This window comes from Chenopodium album, chromosome 17, assembly GCF_948465745.1.
Source record: "Chenopodium album chromosome 17, dcCheAlbu1.1, whole genome shotgun sequence".
NCBI lineage: Eukaryota > Viridiplantae > Streptophyta > Magnoliopsida > Caryophyllales > Amaranthaceae > Chenopodium > Chenopodium album.
In genome coordinates this window covers 15,610,557-15,634,429 of record NC_137850.1, presented here as the reverse complement: position 1 = coordinate 15,634,429, position 23,873 = coordinate 15,610,557, and the positions used below count along the sequence as shown (strand labels likewise).

Here is a 23,873-nt window from a genome sequence, read left to right as displayed (position 1 = left end):
TAAAAATAAAAATAAATATATATATTTATATATATATATATATATATATATACACACACACACACTTACAAGTTACAATCAGCAACAATGTACAACAAAGGACAAGATTCACAAGATGGTGCAGGTACGCCGCATAAAAAATGGTGTACCGTGTAGTTACATATAAACTACATACATAGAATTGACTGATGCAACTGAAATTTCAATACATCACTCGGTAGTACAAAATTATTGATAGAGAGATCTCGCTTGATCCACACAACACAGCAAGATAGCTGCAATTCTTCTGGAATCAAAACCACATTTTTTTTCTTTAATAACGGTAAGTATTGATATGAATCATATGATACATTTTACGATGAGAAATAGAATTCAGGAACTAATGGCACACAATTTACACAGTAGGTAAAGAATATGAATGATCAGGACGAACAGTTTCATGCAAAACCTTTATATCTCAAGGTCATCCAACGAAAGTTCGCTTGAAAGCAGCTTCAATTTCTGCACAAAAAACCATAAGTGATAAGTTGAATTGACAAATAGACAAGTGATGCACCACGAGAAACAAAGAAGTGCTAAGTTGAATTGACAAATAGACAAGCTGATGCACCACGAGAAATAAAGAAGTGCTAACCCATCAAGTACCAGACTTGAGAAATAAAAATAACAATTAAAAATGAAGCCATGAGTTCTTACCGTGATAAATTGTGGAGGATCATCAACACTAGAGGAGCCCAAAATGACTTCCCTGTTCAACTTTGTCGTAAGCTTGTGGCAAGCTCGCAGCTGTAAGAACCATAGATTTTCAGCTACAAATCAAAACCACTAAAAGAATTGCAATAGCATAAATGCACCAAACTTCACTTACCTCCGACCTAGTAGCACCACCCACAATAAATACAAAGATACGCCTGCCCATCTTAAAATCACTAGAAGCGTGTCTGAGAATTGAATCACTAAACACAAAAAGAAAATCAAATTTAAATTATAAATTTCAAAAGAACACAACACTCGAAAGTACAAGGAAAATATGAATTGAGCCACCCTTAATTTGCAATAGAGTCAGCCACATAATAGGTAATTGGAAGAGAGTTAACATACACTAATTTCGGATAGAGTAATATGGAGGGAAAGGGAGAGAAGAGATAGCGAGGGATTCATCTTTCCCAGGTTTAATCTGAATCAGGGAGGTATTAAAGATATCCATATTCTTTCCCTATTATTAAATCAAATGAATCAAACACTTCCATTGTTGGAAACATTTTAAAGGTAAATGAAAGCTCACTCTTCCCTACCCTCACCTCCCTTTCTTCTCTCTCTTCTTCCCTCCCCTCCATTTCCTCCTACAATAGCTATCCAAACATGACAAAAGTAGACAGGGAATGGAAATGTATATGAACGTATAAGGAAATAACGAAAAACTGCATTTAATAGTCTGACCTCTAGCAGAGACTAGAATAGCCAGACAACCATTAGAGGATTTGACTTGTTCAATAAAATAATAATACTCCATTGCCCAAAAGCATGAAAAAATATTAACAAGTGGCCAACTACAGTAATCTACTATTCAATAGAAAATACCAAGTGTTACCTCGAATAACCATCATCAGAATTACGAGGTCGAGAAGCCCATGTTGGGGTACGTCTTGACCTCATGGAGTGTGCAACTGGGGTCTCAGTATATTGTATCGCAGCAGGATGTGTAGCACCATGAAATGTAGGACTTGGGTCATTCATACATGGGTACTCATTCTTAGGAAGCTCACCTTTACTGAGTTTTTCAACAAGTTCCTGGAAAGATTTATTGGGTCAAGCTCCCTTACTGTAATCAGAATATATACACATTTTATAGGTAAAATAAGTAAATTGCCACAATGATACAAACATTCAATAACTAAAACCACCATGACATGTCATCTAAGGTAACAACGTACCTTGAATACGATGACAAGTGCCCCCACAAACTCAAGAAACCCAAAAATTAAAATAAAGTAATAATAATAATAAATAATAAGGAAAAAAAACACAGGGTAAAACGGAACAAGCTAAAATGAATAAATCAGAACACAAATCCTTTCTCCTGGTTTCAAACGAGATCATGAGCAATCTTCAATGTTCAAAGCACCTTAACGATTTCATAAACAAATCACCAAAGTCATGAATTAACGAAGCAGTCTTTCTTCTACATGGTACATGACACATTATGCATACCTCAACCATTGGATAAAATCGAGATAATTGCCATGCTGTTTCTTCTCCAACACGTTCCTTTCTGACTCCATGTTTTTTCTGATTACAAAAAAAATTTATGGGAGGGGGAGAAGATGCAGTCAGAACAAGACATAGTAAGAACAAAGAAATTTTTAAGAAAATGGCACACCTTATTATCAAATTTTAACGCAAAAGCTCCTATAGAGCTTTTCTTTGTTTCAGGATGTGTGCCAAGCAGTTTCATGTTATTAACTGCATTTGTATCATCTGATAATAACCCTGCTAGCTGAATAAATCAAGAACCAAGTAATATAGTTAACTAAAACTGAAAGTAAAAATCTAATTTTAAAATGTAGAAGACTTGAAACAGTGAAAACATTTTTGCACCAATATGATAAAAACTTAACCTACTTCCCCTTATTTTTCCCCTCTTTTCTCACTTGTCAGGCAAGTAGCACACATACACCCCTCTATCCAGCAAAAATAAAAGGCAAAATTGTGACAAATTGACAAAGGATCCTCTCGTGACAAATAAGAGATGAAACAGCCGTAGAGATTTATAAATATAACACATCTGCAAGTGCATTGCAAGTCATATAAACTTATACCCACCCTTCACCTACCCCTAAACAGACACAAAGGAAGAGAAAACTTTATGCTAAATTGCTAATCAGTATCACACAACGTGTAACTTTCATTGAAACAACTTTCAGAAAGAAAATTTAGCATACATTCAATTGTGGAGAAAATATAGAGGCAACGATGTAAAAAATCCTCCCAAAAAAGTTCTCTCATTTTTCGTAATTAATAATAGGATTAAGTACCCAGAAGTTTTCCGATTTTTCAACCTAGGGTAAATGCTTTCCAGAACACTCACCCTCTACTTTACATAGAAATCCAAAACAGTCTACCATGACCATCAAACAACTGGGGGTGAAAAATGTCACACAGGAAATGGCATGGCTAGGGAGAGGAGGTGAACCGTGAACGTGCTTGGACAGCAGTGACAGTGGAGGGTGTGTGACTATAGGAAAAGGGGGATTTTAAAATATCGTCCAGAAATATGATTGCTTTTGAATATTTTCACTCTTTAAGAGAACACTTGGAAATTGATAACAGGAAACTAAAGAATATGGAAGACATATTTTTGACTAAACGCACCCTTAAGAAGTTTCCAGCTCCAACACAAACACTTAACTGCATAATTCTGAACCCTTTTATCACCCTTGATTGGACTAGACTGTGACTAGAAGAAGAGGGAACTCAAACTTATTCAAGGCTTTCTATAGCTATAAATATTTATATTCTTTAAAAGCACTTGGAAACTCATAACAGGAAAACAAAAGAAAATGAACGGCAGAGAGAGAATATATAAATTTAACAGAACACACCCAGTATATTTTTTTGCAGCATTAATACAAACACTTACCTGCATCAACTGTGAACCTTTGTCACCCTCAAATTTCTCAGGGTAAATAGCCGCATAAACCATCAATAATCGCAACTTATTTTCACGGCTCAAATCCTGTCAAAGGGGCTTCTACATTGTCAGAAAAGTATTATAAACTTCATATTAGAGAAAAGTTGCATAATTCAGACCACACAGTCCCTACCGCATGCATGCTTAAAAATTTGATAACTTCTTTAGTTCCAGCATCACCAAAGACAAGATCCTGTTCCAGTTTTCCAACCTCCCTAAGTTTTTGCTCTCTTATGATACGGTTTATTTTTCCAGCAATCTGTAGGACCAAATTGAGTTATCATAAGCACCATGGAGAAAAAAAATTACAATTATCTCCATTCTCTATCTATTACAACATATAGTTGGGCGAAAAAAATTTAAAAAAAAATGGAGGATGGGGATGGACCACTTGAACCATAGGATTATGTTAACGGGAGAGAGACCATTGGACCAATGGCAAGAATGTCATATTGGATGTCAAAATCGAAATTGACATGAAAGATGAAACTTGCAAAGGAGATAAATGTTGCGACAGAAAAAGAACAAAGGAAATATAATGGAAAATTTTAACATTTTTACGATTTGACAATGTACATAAACTTCAGTTTTGCATTAATTTCCATACCATAGCAGTTCTCAGATAGTGTAATGGTCTAAACTAAGATACATTGTCAGAGCTCTGATTATGCCACAACTAACTAGTTTTCTGAATTTAGAGAGGAATATTTAAAAAAAAATGCAAAAGATTTCCACTACCATAGATCTGGTTCTATAAACAAGAATAAAGTTTGCATCGCCATGCTAAAAGAGCCTATCAAAGAGGAACTAGAACTTATAATAGCCCCATCTGCAATGTCACCTCCAACCTATCCTTGATGAATAAAAACATATTCCCTCCGTACCCAAATAATAATCTCATTTCACCCAGAACTCTTGTCCCTAAATAAAAGTTCCATTTCACTTATAATCAACCAAACCCCACTATATTCCTTTTTTATTCACTTTTGATCAACCAAACGCCACTATCTTGTTTTTTTATACTCACCTTTTATCAACCAAACCCCATTATCTTATAATTTTATTCACTTTCTGAAAAACTTGTGGAAAAGGCAAATGGGACTTTTATTTGGGGGCAGAGGAGCATTAAACAAGAAGATAGACTTGGTAATGGATGCATTGCAAAGTCACAATTCATGTGGTCTTGCTGTTGTTTGCAGGAAAGCATCACTTGGACTATTGCTCATGGCTGTGATGCCATAAATGAAAGAGTGGAGAAGTAACACATGGTTCATGGAGGCGTTAGTGTGTGACACTACAGCTTTATTATTGTGATTGCAAACAAACTGGGCAATGACACCACAGGTTGGCTGTGACCTTCCCATGATTTCCATGTATCAGAAGTGCAGCATGAAGTACAAATGATACATGAAGCTTTATTGTTTAGTTAGAAAAAGTTTAAATAGGAGAATAAAAGTCAGCCAAAGCATTTGTTAATGCACTAAATTAAGTCGTAACTGTGGCAGAGTTATTACTATTCGTTTGAAAGAGAAGGCGAAGAAAGAAGGAAGACAAGAGGAGCCAAGGATAAGATGGTGGACTCTAAGGGATGAAAATGATAAGGTTTTTACAGAAAAAGTAATCCAGGAGGCGGATTAGGGTGGAGAGGCGGATCCAGACATGACTTGGTTACAAATGAAGAACCGTTTCTTGAGAATGGACAAAGAGGTCTTAGGGGAATTAAGGGGGGGAAATGAAGAGGAAAAAGCAGTAATTAAGCAAAAAACGGAAAGCAATGAAACCTTTGCAACGTATAAGGAAGCTAAGAGTAAGGCAAAGGCAGCTTTTCGCCAAGCGAAAGAAAAATTTATTTTTTAGCGCACTAATGTTGAACTGATTTTTTTTTTTTTTTTTTTTTTTTTTTTTTTTTTGCTAAAATTTTCTGAAACCTTTTTTTAATTTATTTATTCTTTTACTCCAACGTTTTAACAACTCTTTTAAAACTTTCTTGTTCGTTCGCTTTTATAACTTCCTCAATTATTCTTAAATGTTCTTTCGTTAACTCACTTTACTTATCTTTTTCCATACTCTTTCAATTGTTTATTTTGTAATGCCCTTTTCTTTATATCGTATAAATCCTTATGGCAATTCATGTTAGCCAACCCCAAACATTTTGGGACTAAGGCTTTGGTGTTGTTGTAGAGTAAAGCATGTAACACTACCTCTGGTTGGGAATCAAACAAATACAATAAAGCCCATGAGCACAAGGCAGTGAAGAACCCAATACTTGCACCACCACTTTGAAGAAGGAAGGGAGGAGGGGCGCATGTACAAAAGGAGGGAGACAAACAGAAGTCACCAGAGGGGACAACGGAAAGCAGGGCAGACTCGGCAGAGGACAAAGTTACTTAATGATACACAAAGGGGAGGTGACACAACCCACAAGAATATTGCAAGTCTGATATAATAGAGACAAAAGTTAATTGATGCTAGGGTATTCTTGTCTTGTAGTTGCTTGAGTATATAGATACAGAGATTGTAACTCAGTAGTAAGCTATTATGAGAATTTGTAAGAATTACTTTTAGGAGATGAGATTAGTAGCCTTCAGCTACTAGGCAAGAGATTGATAGCCTCAAGCTATCCGTTTGAATTTTGGTTATTATTAATCAAACACCTCTAGCTTTCACCTTTAATCTTGTTGTTTGTTCTTCAACTTACAGATCAGAATACTAGATTATTACATTAGTATTCCAGAAAACAAAGAAATTTCATTTGGGAAATCAGCAGAAATAGACCGTGAACAAAACTATACAATGAGCATACTCCAATCACGCATATGAACCTCTAAATAATAGGCTAAGAAGCCAATGAAACATCCCATGAGAAAGCTTGAGGCAAATAATCTAATTCATATTTTCCCTGAAACAAAATTTCCATCAATGCTTTGCAACAAACGTGCTTTTTTATTTTATACTAGGTCTAAGTCGCACAAGTTCTGATACTTCATCAATAAGGAATGAAACAAAAGAAATGAACATTTTCAAGGCCATTCTCATGAAACGGACACCAACTCCATCAATAGGGAATAAACAAACCAAATGAACATTTTCAAGGCAATTGTTCATGAAACGGATACCAGCTCCAGAACAACAATTATAAAGGCGATCATAAAAGCAGCCACAAAAAGCTTGGTGCTTGCCCATCTGGAAACTAACCTCAACATGCAGAGAAAGCTTGTCAATTTGTTCACTATATTGGGGCAAAGCTTGAACCATCCTTTGCAACTCACGTGTCGACAATTCACCACTTTCTCTGAAAAATAATTCAAGCTCAAGGGTAAGATGCACATTGAAAAAAAAAAGTCTTAGTAAAAGACTAAAAGCAGCTCAACGATTACTTATATATCCAAATGCAGCTTTGCCCAACCCGAAGTAGTTTAAAATAGATGTAAGCTTATATGTTCATAATATGAGCCAACAGATATAACAATGTTCAAGGTCAAATCAATATCTATTTTTCACCCCTCACTTCCCTATCATTATGGTGAACTTCAAAGCCTAGCGGTATCCAAAGAGATACAAAAAAATAGTCAATGGCACAACTGTGAAATTTCAATTAGAAAGTCATAAAAATAAACAACAAAGATTCAAAAACATATATATATTTTTTACTACACAAGCTCAAAATTGTGCTTTTTGAATCCACTTTCACTTGAAACTTTTTTTGGATCATAGAAAATGGAGAGAAAGGAAGGGAAGGGAAGGGAAAGGGAGGGTAACAAGTTTTCCTTGTTTGGAGAAGGTAGGGAAAAGAAGGGGAGGGAAAGGGAAGAATCTATTTAAACACCATCTCCCCAAAATTGAAGAGAATTGGAGGGAAAATGAACTCCACCCTCCCCTTTCCTATCGATCTTGCTATCCAAACAAAGTGTGTCAAAATGCCAAAAAGTTGCACCTAATTTCCAAAATTCGGAGATCAGAATCAAATTACAATCACAAACAGCACAGTCCTACGCATCCACATGAATAATCTTTCTCCCATCCCTCAAAGAAAGCATGTTTCCACTATAAGAGACTTTCCACTTGAAAGCTAGCATAAATATCTCACAAAATAACAGCTGAGGAAGGCAATTGTTCTTTTGACTCACTGGCATAAGATCAACAGCTAACCTTGAACTATGATGGATTTGCGCGGCTTTGTTCTTTGATACAAAGTTGGTCATTTTCTCGTGTAGTCGTTCGCTAGCCTGACACCACAGATTAAGATCAAAATATATTCACACATCTTAATCGAACAATAAATTAAGGATAGCACGCACATCAGCTATATGTAGATGTCGAAGCTCACACCAGATAGGATCATGCTCCTCCAAAAGGACCTCCTTTTTCTCTGGAGGCCCTCCAGTTTTGCTTGGAACCTGAACAGTTTACTCTTTAGATATATAAATATAAATATGAAAACAATAAAGTAGAAGAAAAAATGCAGAATTAAAAAACAGGGATGAACATTTGATACCTACAACACACCTCATAAACATACTTATTCCCTTCCAAAAACAGAAGGTCATGGCACATGGCATCATAAGTCCACTCATGTATGACAGGAGCAATCTGAAAAATAGAGTGGCAAATATACTCAACAGGTAAAGAGTAACAATTATTGGATCTAGCATAAAATCAAGCAACAAACTTGTATACCTGATCAACAGATCGATCTAGAACAAGCAACTCACAAGTTTCTGTCTGGGGAAAGTTAGCAATGCTTGTCTTATATTTTGTCAGATGATTCCAGATTCCAGCAGCTAGCTTTGTAGGAACTAAATCACGATAGGTGGTCATTGTGTTGGTATCAAGAGATTTAGCAGCACGGTAGCGAACAAAAGGAAGCTCCTAAAGGCAACACAAAGTGAGCTAAAAACCTTTTAACATATCCTAAATCATTGATAGGATGATATATATACCCTCATAGAAGCAAACGCTGTAGCAGCTCGAGCAGCCATTATACTTAAACATGCGTCAGCTTTACGGTGATTCTCGTCATTTCCAAAGAGCTCCTCCATAGCCATTCCATTATCAGTGACAAAACCCTAGACAATTTTACAAACTATAATTAGGCTTTATTAAATAAACGAGACAAAAATAGGGGACAACATCCATAAATAGAAGAACAGTCAAAACAAATAAGAGCTAGTGTGTTCGAAAACAACAGTATAGGAATTTTGAACCTATGTTGCAGTAAGCTACCTATCAGACACATAGCCACAAGAATACAAATAAATTCTTTGCTCTTCGGGATAACTGTAACTTAGCCTTAACAAACCTCCTACATGGGGACATAATATTAAGTTCAACTAAAATAACTATGAGTTCAAATAATAATCAGTAAAAATTTGGCTTTCTTTTCCTCACCTTATTCAAATAATATTCAATTAAATAATAAGTAGAGCCAGTAAAAATAAGTTCAATTTAGTAACCTTTAAGAACATATATAAATAAAAAGAGGATACACCAAATACAAACTTTTTCCCTCTCCTCCAAACTCTCTGTTCTTTCTCCTCCTCCAAAACAAAGCTACTGCCGGAAACCTAGGGTCTCGTCGGAGTTCCGGCGTCGCGACTGGTTCTCCGACAAGCATCCCCATAATTTTCCTTTATTTTGTGGTGAATCTTCCCTGATTCAGATTCTCGTCCCTTGTCGTAATCGAGCTCCCCACCTCTTTAAGTCTCTTGCGGTTCCACCGGCGGTGAAAAGGAAGCAGAACCAAGTCGACCTTACACCAAAAATCTCCACCTCCATTAAGCTTCAACCTCGTTTCGCCGGCAAGTATCTTCTTTTGTTTGGTCAATTAGAGAAGATTCTTTGGCTTGTTAACCTCGTGGGAAGCGTTCAGTGTTGTTAATTTCTTTAGTTCAAGGTTTGTGGACTTGTGTTCCCTTATTTTGTTCATTTTATGGAAGCATATTATTTGCTCTTTATGGCATTAAATATCTAGCTACCAGTGTTGTTCTTTGTTTTTCTGTTCTTATTTCAAGTACTATGGATGTGTTTGACGAATTAGGGGGGGATTCGTGTTTTGCTCAGTTTGAAGAGGAGGATTTCTCTTCTCATAGGTTAGAGAAAATAGTTGGGAATTGGGGAATCCTTTTGGTATTCTGAAATTTGTTAGGAGTTTAAAAGATGAGGGTAACTTATTGTACAAGCAGAGTAATATGGTTTTAGCCATTGCAAAATACTCTTGCACTCAAGATCTTGTCCTTTGTTCTGGTTTGTAATGATGATGATAAATCAGTTTTTTCGAGCCTTGTTGTGTCTCTTAATATGAACTTGGGGGCATGTTATGTCAAAGAGAGGAAATTTGACAAGGTTGGTCAATTGTGCTAGGTGGTGTTTTGTGACGATAACTCAAATGTGAAAGCTTACTTTAGAAGAGCGGTAGCAACTTTAGAGCTAAACAAACTTGAATTAGCTTTCATGGATCTTTCGCAAGCAATTAGGATTGATCCCAACAACAAAGAGTTTCAACAAAAACTCAAGGAGGTGACGTCTAGATTAGGCTGGTCTCAAAATTTTGTTGATGATGCACTTATGGTTACAACAGAGGATGAGAGGTTTACAGACTTTGTTCAATTTGGGAAGGAAGGAAAAAAAAAAAAAAAAGGAAAGGTAGGAAGGAAAGAAGGGGAAAAGGAAAGAAGGAGATTGTCATGAAAATGGGTATGTACGTAGATGTATTGGTGTAAAAGATGAATCCAAAGAAAAGAATCTTTGGATTTGGAAGGTAAGGTCGACCCCTCCGATCAAGATGAAAGGCCCAACATTATTGATAACATTTCTATTTTGAAGTCAACTTCAGAAAAGAAAGAGAAAGAGAGGAGAAAAAAAAAAAAAAAACCAAATCTTGCACACCAAGTCATCAGTTTTCAAATCGAAAACAAACTGAATCCTATTTGCATCTCCCCCCGACAATGTATGGGGCGGTTTCCAAGGGATGAACACTACTCTACTATTGTTCTTCCCGGAAGAATTTTATTAGCATTCAAGTACTTGATCATCCAAAGAAGAAGGATAGTGTTGAAACTCAAGTTTCTACACCATAGAATAAGTCACCCCTCTTTTGAAGGGCATGATAGGCGTGAAAAAATTCTCCAATCTTGACGCAAGAAGATCCGACTATAGGTATAGTCACTCATGCGTCATCATGCAGTTGAACTCTACTACGAATCCCAAAACGTGCTCCTCTAAGACATCAAAGATATATGCCTCCTCCCACCGCTCCAAAGTTCGAAGGAAAATTGTTTGTCAAAGAAAACTCCCTGAAATATTACTAACTCCTTATTTTGCAAGATGAGTGGATCTAAAAGAGGAGCATCTTGTTCCTCCGAAGGCATTTGGTTCCCCAATAAAAAAAGATTGTATGGTCCTACCCCTAATGTTTTAGTGTGTAACTTGTTTTATGATTAATATAATGCTTTTTCCAATGTAAAAAAAAAAAAAGAAAAATAAAAAGAAAAAAGAAAAAAATAACATATATAAAAAAGAATCAGTAACAAACTAACAATCAAAGTCATCATAAACAAGACTCAACTATGAATCAAAAACAGTTTTCAAAATTGAATCGTAAAATCAATCGAACATGCATAATCAAGATGTCATACTCAAATTTCATTAAATGCGTTTATATTATATTATATTATAGTTGTGAAGCCAATAATTGACAAATTATATGTATACAAATAACTTTATAGGCATTTTTTAAACTTGTAAGGTTTTCGCTAGGTTAAGAGAAATATGAAAAAACTAGGTAGAAAAGTAAATCGAATCATAAGGCCATACATTAATTGTAAAATCATAATTTTCTAAGATTTAAATCGCAAATTCTATAACTATGATTACAATAATCTAAGATAAGTAAAACTATTTTAAATTGAGTACATATAATTTAAGTTCAATAAAAAAAAAAAAAAAAAAAAAAAAAAAAAAAAAAAAAAAAAAAATCAATTCAGTACAAACAATTTTAGTTCAACAAAAAAATAATATAAGTTCAACAAAATCAAGGTTGAGAGAACATGTCCTTAGTCACTACAATTCCAACTGATTTTAAAGAAGACAGATAAAAGTATTTATCACATTTATCACAAATTATTAGCAAGAAGAAAGATACTGCGGAGTATTATATTAAAAACCATATGCTAAGATACAAATAAGTGAACAAGAAGTCAAACAATCTTATAAGATGGCCCAAAAAAGGGCTGCCTTGGCCTATATAAATAGTGTAAGATGGAGGGATAGAGAGAGATCAAATTTAATCAAAATTGTCTGATTAATGTAGGTATCGGTAACAAATATAGCAGAAACAAAAACAAGTAAATAAGGAATCAACATTATTTACCTGTCTATCAAAAGCAAAATACTCCAGATTCATCTGCAATTGATAACAAAAAAGCAGTTATACATCTTTTAGGTAAATCAAGAACCAATAAAATCAATACAATACCCAAAAACAAAAAAAACAACCTCACTCAATGCTCCTATTCGAGGCAAAACTGTAGCATCCTTCTTGATAAGACCAACCAATTCTCTAGTAATAGGTGAACTAAAGAAAACAAAAGCTCTAGTCCCAAAAAAAGAAGGAACAAAAAAGTAAATTAGATGGATAAAATAAAGAAACCTAAATCACATTTTTTATGTTCAAGGTTCACAATAAAACAAAGAACAAAAGAAGTGTTTATAAAGATGACATTTATAAAAGAATTGGAACTTACTTCTTGTATAAAGGCTTTTTCCCGGCCATATCAGACAAAAACATGATAACACTGAAAATTATCGGAAAAATAAAAGGGAAAAGTTAAGAATGTACATGCCACTCTATTTTATAAAGTGTTAACACACAATATAATGAAAGAACTTATAGCATCAGGGAGAAAAGGGGGCAAAGAATGATAAGAAAAAATGCAAATTAACACCCAAGGGTTTTCTCTTTTTCTTTTTATTTTTATTTTTTTTGTTGGTGAGATAAAACACATTTGCGTCTCATTTTTCAAAAATGTCACTGATATATACTTATGTCATGTGTGCCACTATGTTTAACAACTAATTTCAAAAGCACCATTATTTTTCTAATACTGCATATTACTGTCTTTGCTTATCATTCCCTTCGAATTATTTCAGTAAGAGGCCTTTTTATGGGGAAAGGTTCTTTCTTACAATAAACATTAATCATATTTAAATTACATATACTATGTGTTTAAATTTAAATCCCTGAGTCCACAACTTAATATGAACACCTATTAATGCTATCCCCATCTTCAGTTACAATGTTTTTTGATCCATACCCAAGCTTAACATAATTATCTGAATGCAACCAACAGAAGTTTGGGCAAGCCAAATTGATTCAGTCCATTGTATTCCAAAAAACAAAATATGTTCTTAAACTCCATTAACAAGAGAGAATTCTACAGAAACATATATCAGTTCCAAACTGTGAAGAGAAAGCACTTTTGCATGTTATCCAATAATCATATAGCAAAACAGCTAGCCTCAAGCATTCATCTAGATTTGTGACCTCTTTCTTAAAAGCAAGAAACACAATATACGGCTTCGAAAAAATGGGGCCAAGAATAAGACAGAAAAACGAAAACACACATCATGTGATGGTCCTGACTAAGCATCACCGCTGAAAAGTAAGGTGTTCGGGACCTTATGCACAAACTAACCACCAAGACTGCACTGGTTATTGAAGCCAAAAACAGCATCATTGACATACACTTCTCCCCTAAATTCTAATACTTTAGCTCATCCTGCATGGACTCTTGGCCTTTTTCTTTCTGATTCTCTTTGTACCCAAGTCCACAGGAACAACGTTTTCTTATTTATTAGTTCAGTGTCCAGCTCTAGCTTTAGAGTACTATGATTTATAATGTCAAATATGACATTTAAACTAATTGTCAAAAGTCATCACCTCATGGAATAAGGACAAAGAAGTATGAGAATATTCAAAATTTGCAGTTACACTGATGGCATGGCAAACATAAACTAAGGTTTTTTGCTCACTAACAGCCACTGCAATAAGAAACTGGCCATGAACATATATAGAAAACAACAAAAAGATGTAATAGACTAGCCAAGGGGTAGGGGTACTATTGGTCTGACAATATTAGTTCGTTAGAGTTAACTTGGAGCCTGTACATAGTGCCTGACAATATTGTTCAGGGGGATTGTCATAGTTAAGAGCCTGGAGGAAGTCAGAAAATGCCTGTATATAGTGCCACTGATCAGTGAAGGTCACTGCAGTAATAAGCTAGCCATAAACATATATAGAAATCAACAAAAGTAGAAAGATGTAATAGACTGCCATTGTAGCCAAGGGAGAGGGGTACCTATTGGTGTGGGCAATATCAGTTGGTTATAAGTAGTTTGGAGGAAAAGTCAGTGAGTTTGTCAGAGGTGAGACTGAGAGAGGGAAGTAAGCTGGAATATGCATATAAAGAGAGCCATAGAGCCGTTAAGAGGAAAACAAGCATTGTTCCCCAGTTCTCATTTTCCTCATTTCTATATTCTGACTTTCCAGTCTATTACAGAAGAATAGAACATACATAATTTAAAAATTAGCAACATGACAGACAACAGTAATGAAAGAGCAGAAACATTACTTCTCCTTAGATGGCTGGATAAAATATATAGCATCCATTGTGGGTAATGGCTGCCTTCTTTTATATATGTCTTCCACCACTGTTTCAGCAAATAAAATAAATAATTAAATAATTAAACAACAACAACAAAGCCTTAGTGCCAAAATGATTTGAGGTAGGCTAACATGAATCGTCATAAGGAACCCTGCGATATAAAGAAAGGTACATAACAAGATAATCAAATGAAAGAGTTTGAAAAAAAAAGGTGAGAAAAGAAAGAGCATCCAAGAAAAATTTAGGGATTTTTAAAAGAGAACCAAGAAAAAAATCCAAAAAACTTTTGAAGGAATGGTTAAAATGTTGGAGCGCAAAAACGATAAAGGTTTGAGAAAACTTTAGCAAAGGAAATCAATATTGTTCATAAAACACTAATGGGAGAAAAATAATAATGGTAAATACTAAGATAAATTTTAAAAAGTATATATATATATATATATATATATATATATATATATATATATATATATATAATCATGACACGTCGTTGACGTGAATTTTCTCCCTCCACACCACCCTATCTAGCATCAGATTTTCCTCAATCCCCAAAGCACTCATGTCACTCTTAATCACCTTCTTCCAAGTTTTCTTAGGTTTTCCCCTACCTCTTGCAACCCCAACATTTTGCCATTCTTCAAGCCTCCTTACCGGAGCATCACTTGGTCCCCTTACATGGCCAAACCATCTTAACCAATTTTCCCTCATCTTGTATTCAATCAATGTAACCTCTACTTTCTTCCTAATTACCTCATTCCTTAATCGATCCTTTCTTGTATGGCCACACATCCATCGCAACATACGCAACTCCGCCACATTCATCTTATGGACATGGCAATGCTTTACGGCCAACATTCTCTAGCATATAACAACAAAGCAGGCTTTATTGTCATAGAATTTCCTCTATAATCTATGGGGCATGCCGGGATCACATAAAAAAACTCGTTGCACTCTTCCACTCTTCCACTTCAACCAACCCATTGTGATCCTATGAGCAACATCTCCATCCTTTTGAATAATAAATCCATATATTCGACAAAAGACACAAAAGCAATAAAATGGCAAGTTTATCGTCAATCAAACTTTAAACCATAGGTGGTCAATGCAGTTCTAAATCAAAGTAATCTTATTTTGACACAACGTAATCTTGTAAATGTTCTATATAATAATTTTTGAAGAAAAATAAGTAAATTAAATAAAACCATAGGTGGTCAATGCAGTTCGAAATCAAAGTTCAAGCTCATTTTAGTTTTCGAGTTGAAATGCAGCTTTAATGTTTCAAACTAGTTTAAGTAATATTCATAAGGCCCCTAGTAAGCATAGCAATAATCTACAACTATATAACAAATTCTTAATCTATGAAAATCTACTATGGATGGCTCTTCTTCCATCCCTCTTTATTTCTTCTTATCTGGTGAAAGAGATTAGATTTGTTTATCATTGACAACAACTTTGCCTAAACATCGAATCCTATTCAATCCATGTAATTTCTTGATCACTTACATTGTATATATTCTTAATATAAGTCTCTATCTCATAACGTTACAGATCAATCTTTTTTACTCTTTCCTTTTTTTTATGTTCTTACTCGTTATCTGTTTAGGTCCCTTCTTTTGTCCTATTCACCTCTACTTTATTCTATTTTTGTCGAGTCTCTTTTACTATCAATCTCCACATACACTATCTAAAAACTTTGCCAAGAACAAGGTTTTGCCGTTATGGGTAATCATTCGAAATTGGAAAACCAACTTACATCATGAATTATTTGATTCATTTCACATAATTCCTCCGTTCTCTTTTATTGCAGCATTTTGACCTTCATGTTTGACAACGCATTACTTAAACTCTTTATATCTCTAATTATAGATATTTAAAAATATATAAAAATTTGATATTATGAAAATATATATCTATACAAATCTAACAAGATCCACATGAATATATGTTACCTAACATATAATACAACAAAAAAGATCAAATACAAGAACGTGATAAGTGCAAACTTCAAAATGTTGCAACCAAAAGAAAAAGAGGTAGTTTTTTCACATTTCTAGAGCGTGTCGAATGACACAACAACCAAATATAGAGTGGCCTTATATGAAATTTATTAAATCTAGAGGGTCCATCACCATGTCGGACACGACACCCAAATCCAAATATGAGTATCATAGTTTTCATTTATCTATGTGGCATCATTACTATGAGAGCTTAAAAGAGGCATAATTTCCTTTTCAATTTAATCTACTTCACTTTGCATATGTGCACCACTTTTGTCTGTGGAAAGTAATTTCACTTCTACAAACAAACTGATCACCATCTCAACTTTATCTAATATCTAGTTCGTTTAGTTTAAAAAGCACATCCTCAATAACGGCGAGGTCAAACACCTAGATCTTGTTAGGGGCAACACATTCCAAAAGCCAAGTAAAAGCGCACACCACAAGCCAGCGCAACGCCTAGCCACTCAGGTTCAAAAGCGAGAGAAAGTATAGAGTAGAACTGAGTCAAAATTGTAAGGAACCATCAATTCTTTTTCCAATTACACCTTTCCCGGTCTTTAAGAAGCTATTTCCCCCAATTGAAAAGCCCTAATTTTATAAAACCCTAATTCTAAAGATCTGTAGGTCATATATCTATAAAAATCCAACCATTTGTAGATCGCAATACATATTACCAATCTAATCGGCAACCACCACAATAATTCGCTCACATAACTAGCCTCATTTTTTTCTACGAGAATCTAGTGTTCACACTTTAAAGATACGAAATTTTGTGAGTAATTACCAACTAATTATCGAGCTTTGAACTAAAAATTATTATTTTTGAAAATCGACTACCGATTAAGTGATTAAAAAATCTTTATTTGAATAGCACTAAAAGCTAACGATTGCTTAAACTTCCAATGATGGTGGGTTCTTAGTAAAAGTTAAATAATTTTGATGGAGGATATTGGAGTTACAGAGAAAAGGAAAAGTTAAAAAATTTAAGGGGAGTTAATTATGATAAGTGGAGATGTGGGGCCTAACAACAACAACAAAGCCTCAATCCCAACACGATGATGCAGGGCCTACTTGCAAAAGTTATTAACAGATAACATTAATAAAATTTCCTAGCGAGTTAAAAAAAAAAAAAACGTATCCATTGTGCACAAGTATTTGAATCTCATAAAACTATCCATCAATAGAAGGGCAAAAAAAAATCAAAGACTTTTATAGGGCACCCATTTCATTATTTAATCTAATATAATTACAAACATGTATAAGAAGTCATTTACATTTTAACCTTATAGAACAAAAACAATCATCTTAACATGAGTCCATGACATCATCACCTTCTTAAGCACAATACATTTTAGTTTAAAGTTTAAACAATTTCAACTAAAAATAAGATACCCTTATAAACAAGATGATATTATAAACACAATGACATTATAAACAAATGAAAGCACGATTTAGGTCTAGAGTCCCATAAATGACAATTTCCGCTCCCAAGAATGCAAGTCTTGTTATTCAAGTCAATTTTGTAAACATCATTTTCCTCCATTATAAGACAATTATTCCTGACATCCTCCACATGATATAAATCCCTCAATTCTATGATGGATTGATTTTTAGCTTGAGTATTCCTAATTGAAACTACCTTTTATCTACTCTAGTAACCCAAAGCCCCCAGACAATTACCACTATCAGGCTAACTAAACAGCCCCTAGACCCCAATCATAGTCCCTTACAATGAATTATGATGCAGCTTCGGCATAACTGAAGGTGTACAAGCAGAAGGTAGGCATTCTCAAAAAAAATCTAGCTCTCATTTCCAAAATGGTCTTCAAATATTAAAGACATGATACCCCCACCTCCCTAAACTATTCTATCAACAACATCAACTCTCACTAAAAGCTATAAACAACAAGGCATAAAATTGAGGGCATACTTTATTTCAGGCCTTGCACAAGATTCCAGAGAGACTCACAGACACTAGAGAATTCAAGGAATAATACTATAAAAACCCTTGAATCAGCACAGCTACAAAATGTTAAAAATAAACTAAAGATAGCAAGAAATTTAACGGGAACAAGATAGTAACAGCACTATGAATTAACTGCTGTAAGCACCTTGTTTTCTGTTTCCATAAGGTCACAAATAACATCATGAGCTTGGTTAGCTATATAGGTCCAAAATTCAGAGGAATAAGTGGGTTTTATTTACTTACATGAGACTCCCGCTTCAGTGATGTCAGCCATTTTGCAAGCATAAGACATTATCTTAACCGTTAATCTGTCCATGATGAGAACCTAAATAAGGTGCACAGGTCAGACAGATATGAATTATGATCACATAAAACCTGCGAAGCTCGGACTCGGCCAACCACCCCACCGTACCGGTGTCGACGCGACGCGACCCGGGTGCGGACACGGAATCCGGGTCGGACGCTTGGGAGAAAAAGTGGACTCGTCAGTCATAAACCCTAGATCTAAAATAGAAGGTCGGATTCACCAAAACAAGAGTCGAAATCTTAGGGCTTTTGATCGGAAGGGAAAGACGAACAGGCAGCACCAAGAAGTTGCCGGTTTTCTTAGCCGGTGACGGGAGGCTGGGTTGTTCTAATTCTTCGACGTTTTCAAGTTGCAATTTCTGTTTTCTTTTTTTTTTTTTTTAATTGTGGAGGTGGGAGTAGGTGGGGATAATAACGTGTCCTCTAACTCCTCTTTACCAAGTTTACCTTTTCTTTTTTCCCTTTTCTTTTATCTTTACTTTAATCTGAACAATAAATGTACTTTGACTTTTCTTTCTTACTTTGTTTTTTTTCCTGTCGGGTACAGAACTAAACAAAAAATTTAAAATAAAATTAAAAAATCATTGAATAATTAACTATTTTTTTTATTATTATAGTATTTTTTTTTTTTTGCATTTCCGTGTCTCCGAGTCCAAATCCAAAATTTGGACTCTTTAAAAGCGTGTCCCCGGATCCTTAATTTTAGAATTTTCCGAGTCTGACACTTAGACCCATACCCGAGTCCGACACCCGTACCCGAGTCCGTGCATCCTAGCATAAAACGCCTACCATAAGTCACCCGAATGATAGGGATAGAGATAAATACAAAACAACAAACTAACAGAATTTTTGCGGAGACCATATATACTGCAGTCTCCTCAACTAAATGGACAACTTAATTTTCTATTTCAGAATTTTTGAGCTATATCATCAAATAAAAAAGAGGAAAAGGAGCCATCAACACCAAATGTAATCCAAATATACCTTCCAAGTTGACCGAGAGTCCCCCTTCTTTGTTGATCCAAGCATTTCATGAAGCAACCCTGATTCAAACATAACACAAAAATGGAAGGGAACTTCAATTAAGTTTGACGAATAACAGATAATAAAACCGTGTTTATTTGAAATTGACCTTTTTCTTTTTCATTTGCATGATAGACTAGTTGATCATCTTTCTATTTCTATTTGAATGTGGTCTACAATGAGATACAAGGAGGGAAAACTAAATAAATTAAATTATTCACTGCTGTAATAGTAACTAGGACATATTAAATTGAATAGTAACTCAAAAGCTGATACAAAATCTGTTAGTTAGTTCCCTCCATCAAAGATATCATAACCTAAATAACGACGGTCGTCTCAACCTTTATGGAGTCTTTGTGCAGATACCATTCTAAAAACTAGTACAAATTTTTAACTCATCAATCATTGCTAATCCAAAATAAGCTTTTGATACTCCCTGCCTTTTTTTTTATTGAAATAGACTCACCATTCCTATAAAAGTGACAGCTGGTTAACCATCCCACAAAATCTAACAATAATTTAGTATTTAAATACCAAAATATCAGTTATTTTCTAAGTTCAGATGTAATTCGACAAGTAGATTCCTATTCAACATATTTACACTAGTTCATTAGATTGCCTTAAACCTTAAAAATATCACAAATCATCAGCTCGGGTGTAACAGTAGACAAGAGACTTACGATCACGAGTAATTTGCCGAAAGTACTTATGATCGCCAGTATGTGAACTATCTGAATCCGACATCGACATCCTAAAAATAAAGGCAAATATAAATCAATTATCAAATTAGGCTCAAAAATTCACATAATTTTCTTATCTAGCAATAAAATCGCTCATTATGAACTGGCTGCACCCCACTTAATCAGCCTGAGAAACAAAATGGTGTAAATCAGGTGGCATTTTGGTTATCATTTGCATTGGGATGCACAATATATTCATATAATATTATTTTGTACATTCATTTACATGAATAACAGAAAAGGCTTTACGAAGTTGGAGTTACGGCCGTTAGTAACGTCATTTGTTGATTGTGAAGGTAAAACAATTCTATGTTCCTCGAACACATCTGTTTGAAGAGGGATAAGGGGGCACCATATGAGGCGCTCTGCAGCGACATCTGGGAGATCGTGATCTACTGTGTTTCTAGAACTAACATACCTATTTTTACTGATTGAAATTCAAATTCAAAACTAATTTCAACACTTTCAACACTACCATATACATAATCAAATGCTATTCAGGTTCCATACCCAGGTCAATAACTTTTACACAAATGATTAACTACACAATTCAAATCAATACCAACTTCAACAGATTGAAACTCAAATTAAAAACCTTTTTCTTCATATTATACACTGGTATTGCTCTAATCGAATCAAATACATACCTGGAAGATGAAATCAATGCCAATTCGACCTCAACGCCTAGCTTCGATTACCAACAGTTCAAAAATCCACTTGAGAAGAACCCTAAATAGACTAAACTGACAATTAAAATTTCGCTTAACCCTAGATTGCAAAATTGATGTTCAATTATCACAAAATGAAACCTCTTACCTCAGAAGCAGCTTCAATGAAGAATAGAAAAATTAGAAGTCGCCTCAATTCAAACTTGGAGTCCGATTTAATGGGAAACTAGAGGGAAAGAGCGTGGAGGAGAACAGACGTAGTTATGTGCTTCGTGTTTTTTTTATTTTGGGATTTTTCATATGTTATAACTAAGGGTATGTTTGGCATCATTGCTGTTTTTGGTTTTTTTGTTTTTTACCCCCAAAATAAAACAAAACAGTGTTTGGTAAAATAGCTTAAAAAATAACTTTTCAGCTATTTTGTAAAAATTACAACGATAAACCTAAAACACCTCAAAGCAGTTTTAGAGGTTTTGTTTTTTTTTTCCCCTATCAAAGCGTCGTAGTACTCATCTCCTTCACATAGTATCTCATCTTTCTTCCTCAAACCTTAATTCTCAAGATTCAAGGAGCAAGCAATTACAGGTATAGAGCGTTCTCCTCTCTCTTTTCTTTTAATTTCTTTATAATCACAATGTTTTTCCCCTGTTTTTCTTTCTCAATTTACAAATTTATTGATGCTTTTGTTGCTTAAAAATTTCGTTGTATTCAATTTCTCTGATCAAAATTGGTGATCTTTGTTCGTTATTTTTCTTAATTTTAATCGTTCTTTGTCTAATTTGTATATAATTTACTGGGGTTAGTGTTAAGGTTTTCTTCGTTTGGTTGAATATTGTTGAAGTGAGAAGGAATGATGATGAACTTGAGTTTTTTGTTGGAATTGCTTCTGCTAATTTCCCTATTGATAATTTCGAGGAGTGTCCGCAATGTGGGTGCGTCAATCATGGTGAAAATGATCAGGTTAGGCTAATGTGGGTTTGAGGGGTTTTAATTTGAGGGGTTTTAATTTGTGGGTTTGTTTTGTTTTGGGGTTAATTTTAATGGGTTTTCTTTGCATTTTAATGTTTTGTTGGATCTTGCTGTGATTAAGCAAGAAAGATTGAAATTAACCCTTGTTGTATGTAAATTTGGATAACGAGAAATAATGATATCATAAATCTGTTTTGCTTTGATGTTGTATAGTTTTTAATGGTTGGTTGACTTTATGCTTTGTGAAATTTATTGCTTGAATGTGCATATCGATTGTTACTTTGTTAGTACTGAATTACCAACAGGTACTTGAATCAGCCGGTAAGCGGTTGTTCCTTCCCCCCACCTATGGTTTTGGGTGATCTGGGATGGATAGCATGTTAGATCATTTCTTTTTATCAAACATTTTTCTACTCTATGCTCTTAATACCTTGTGGCAAGTCTTGGCTCCTAGAAACTTACTTTATACTTGGATAGTATGTATGAATTTGAATAAGAATGAGAGCTATGTAACAACTAATAACATAAGTTTACGTGTTGTGTCAATTTGCTGTAATATGTAGTGGCAATCTCAGCCTAGTTGAATCGAGTATTATGAATCCATCACCCTATCTTCTATCTGCGTGTCTTTTTTGCTTATTCCTTCTTTTTGGCTTAGAAATCAGAAACCTACACTTTAGAGCATATCTGTTCTAAATCTTAAAATAAACTAGTCACTGAGTCATTTTTTTTCTGGAATTAACACTTTGGCAGGGTATTATGTATTTGTGCTTATCAAATTAGGTTAATTGGTATTAGCAAGCTATTACTATTTTGGAGCTTTAGTAATTTGTAGACACGGAAGTTTAGTGTGTTTTGCTTAGAGTACTAGTGTGGATTGTTGTATTTTACACCCCTTTCTTATTTAGTGGAGGAGTTTCATTTGTGGTATAGTTTATTAGAGTTATATGCCAAGGTAGCTTATATAAAATCAGTTCTTTATGAAGTTTGTATATTTAACATAATGGTAATGGGAGACAAATGGATATGTTGTGCTCTTGTTTTTCTAGTTGCTGCACATTGGTTGTTTCATTGAATTAGATGATTATTATGTCTAATAGTGAATTACTTTATAGATGTCAAATTTGAAAAATGATGAGTGCGAAGATGAAGTTGTTGAGATTGAATCTACTGGAGTAGTTGGAGTATGGAATGAAAATATTGAATCTTACCTTATAAGCTTGATAGAGGAGGAGGTAAAAAAAGGAAATAGACCAACAACCACTCTAACCAAGCAAGCTTGGAGGCTTATCAAGCAAAAACTAAAGGAGAAGACAAAAAAGGATTATAGTCAAGAGCAACTTAAGAACAAATATAATCAACTAAGACAAAGGTGGAAGGAATTTAGTAAACTAGTACAAGAAACTGGAATGGGATACAATGCTATGACTTTTCAACTTTCTGCTGAGGATGTTGTATGGAAAAAGTTGTATGAGGTAATTGTCAATAAGTTTATTTTTATTCTATCCTTTTATGGATCAAGTAGGGACATTTTTAAACTAATAAGATTTTATGTTTGTGATATTTGATGTGAATGTATGGATGTTACAGAAACATAAGTCTGCCAAAACTTTTAGAAAGAAGGGATGTAAGCATTATGCACAATTTATGGGGATACAACCGCTACTGGTGCTAGTTCACATCCTTCTACTAAAAGCCCTTCTGAGAGTGAGGATGAAGATGACATAGATGGAGAAGGGGGTGACTCAAGAAAACAATGTGAAGAGGGTCCTAAAAACAAAAAAAATCAAGCCTAATGTCAATCGTAAGAAACTTAGGGAAAGTGTTAATGTAGCAATGGCGGATGCCT

General features: G+C 34.5%; 1 protein-coding gene and 1 long non-coding RNA gene across 2 annotated transcripts; one reads left to right on the top strand and one right to left on the bottom strand.

Annotated features, from left to right (window-relative positions):
* Window positions 1–21,338, bottom strand: LOC145589518 (SNARE-interacting protein KEULE-like). Its single transcript, XM_081646120.1, has 23 exons — window positions 21,204–21,338; window positions 21,035–21,125; window positions 20,328–20,398; window positions 19,609–19,667; window positions 18,562–18,643; window positions 14,320–14,398; window positions 12,433–12,483; window positions 12,185–12,281; window positions 12,060–12,092; window positions 8,632–8,757; window positions 8,369–8,560; window positions 8,198–8,281; window positions 7,990–8,088; window positions 7,841–7,917; window positions 6,887–6,983; window positions 3,825–3,950; window positions 3,641–3,736; window positions 2,381–2,497; window positions 2,212–2,289; window positions 1,592–1,791; window positions 869–956; window positions 697–786; window positions 1–501 (listed from the first exon to the last, which is right to left on the bottom strand). The coding sequence occupies exons 3-23, from the start codon at window positions 20,395–20,397 to the stop codon at window positions 451–453; spliced, it is 1,992 nt and encodes a 663-aa protein (XP_081502246.1). The 5' UTR covers window position 20,398; window positions 21,035–21,125; window positions 21,204–21,338; the 3' UTR covers window positions 1–450.
* A 35-nt stretch (window positions 21,339–21,373) lies between these two features.
* On the top strand, window positions 21,374–23,663 carry LOC145589519 (uncharacterized). Its single transcript, XR_014101703.1, has 3 exons — window positions 21,374–21,640; window positions 23,140–23,499; window positions 23,615–23,663. It is a non-coding gene; the product is annotated as an uncharacterized LOC145589519 (long non-coding RNA).
* The last annotated feature ends 210 nt before the right edge of the window (window positions 23,664–23,873 follow it).

Excerpts from the sequence above, each read along its gene's own strand:
- LOC145589518 (XM_081646120.1), bottom strand. The coding sequence starts at position 20,397 with ATGTCGATGTCGGATTCAGATAGTTCACATACTGGCGATCATAAGTAC. Across the intron at positions 14,399-18,561 it reads CACTGAAGCGGGAGTCTCAT|TGGTGGAAGACATATATAAA; the intron begins GTAAGTAAATAA and ends TTGCTGAAACAG. Across the intron at positions 8,758-12,059 it reads ATTTTGCTTTTGATAGACAG|GGTTTTGTCACTGATAATGG; the intron begins GTAAATAATGTT and ends AAAATTGTCTAG.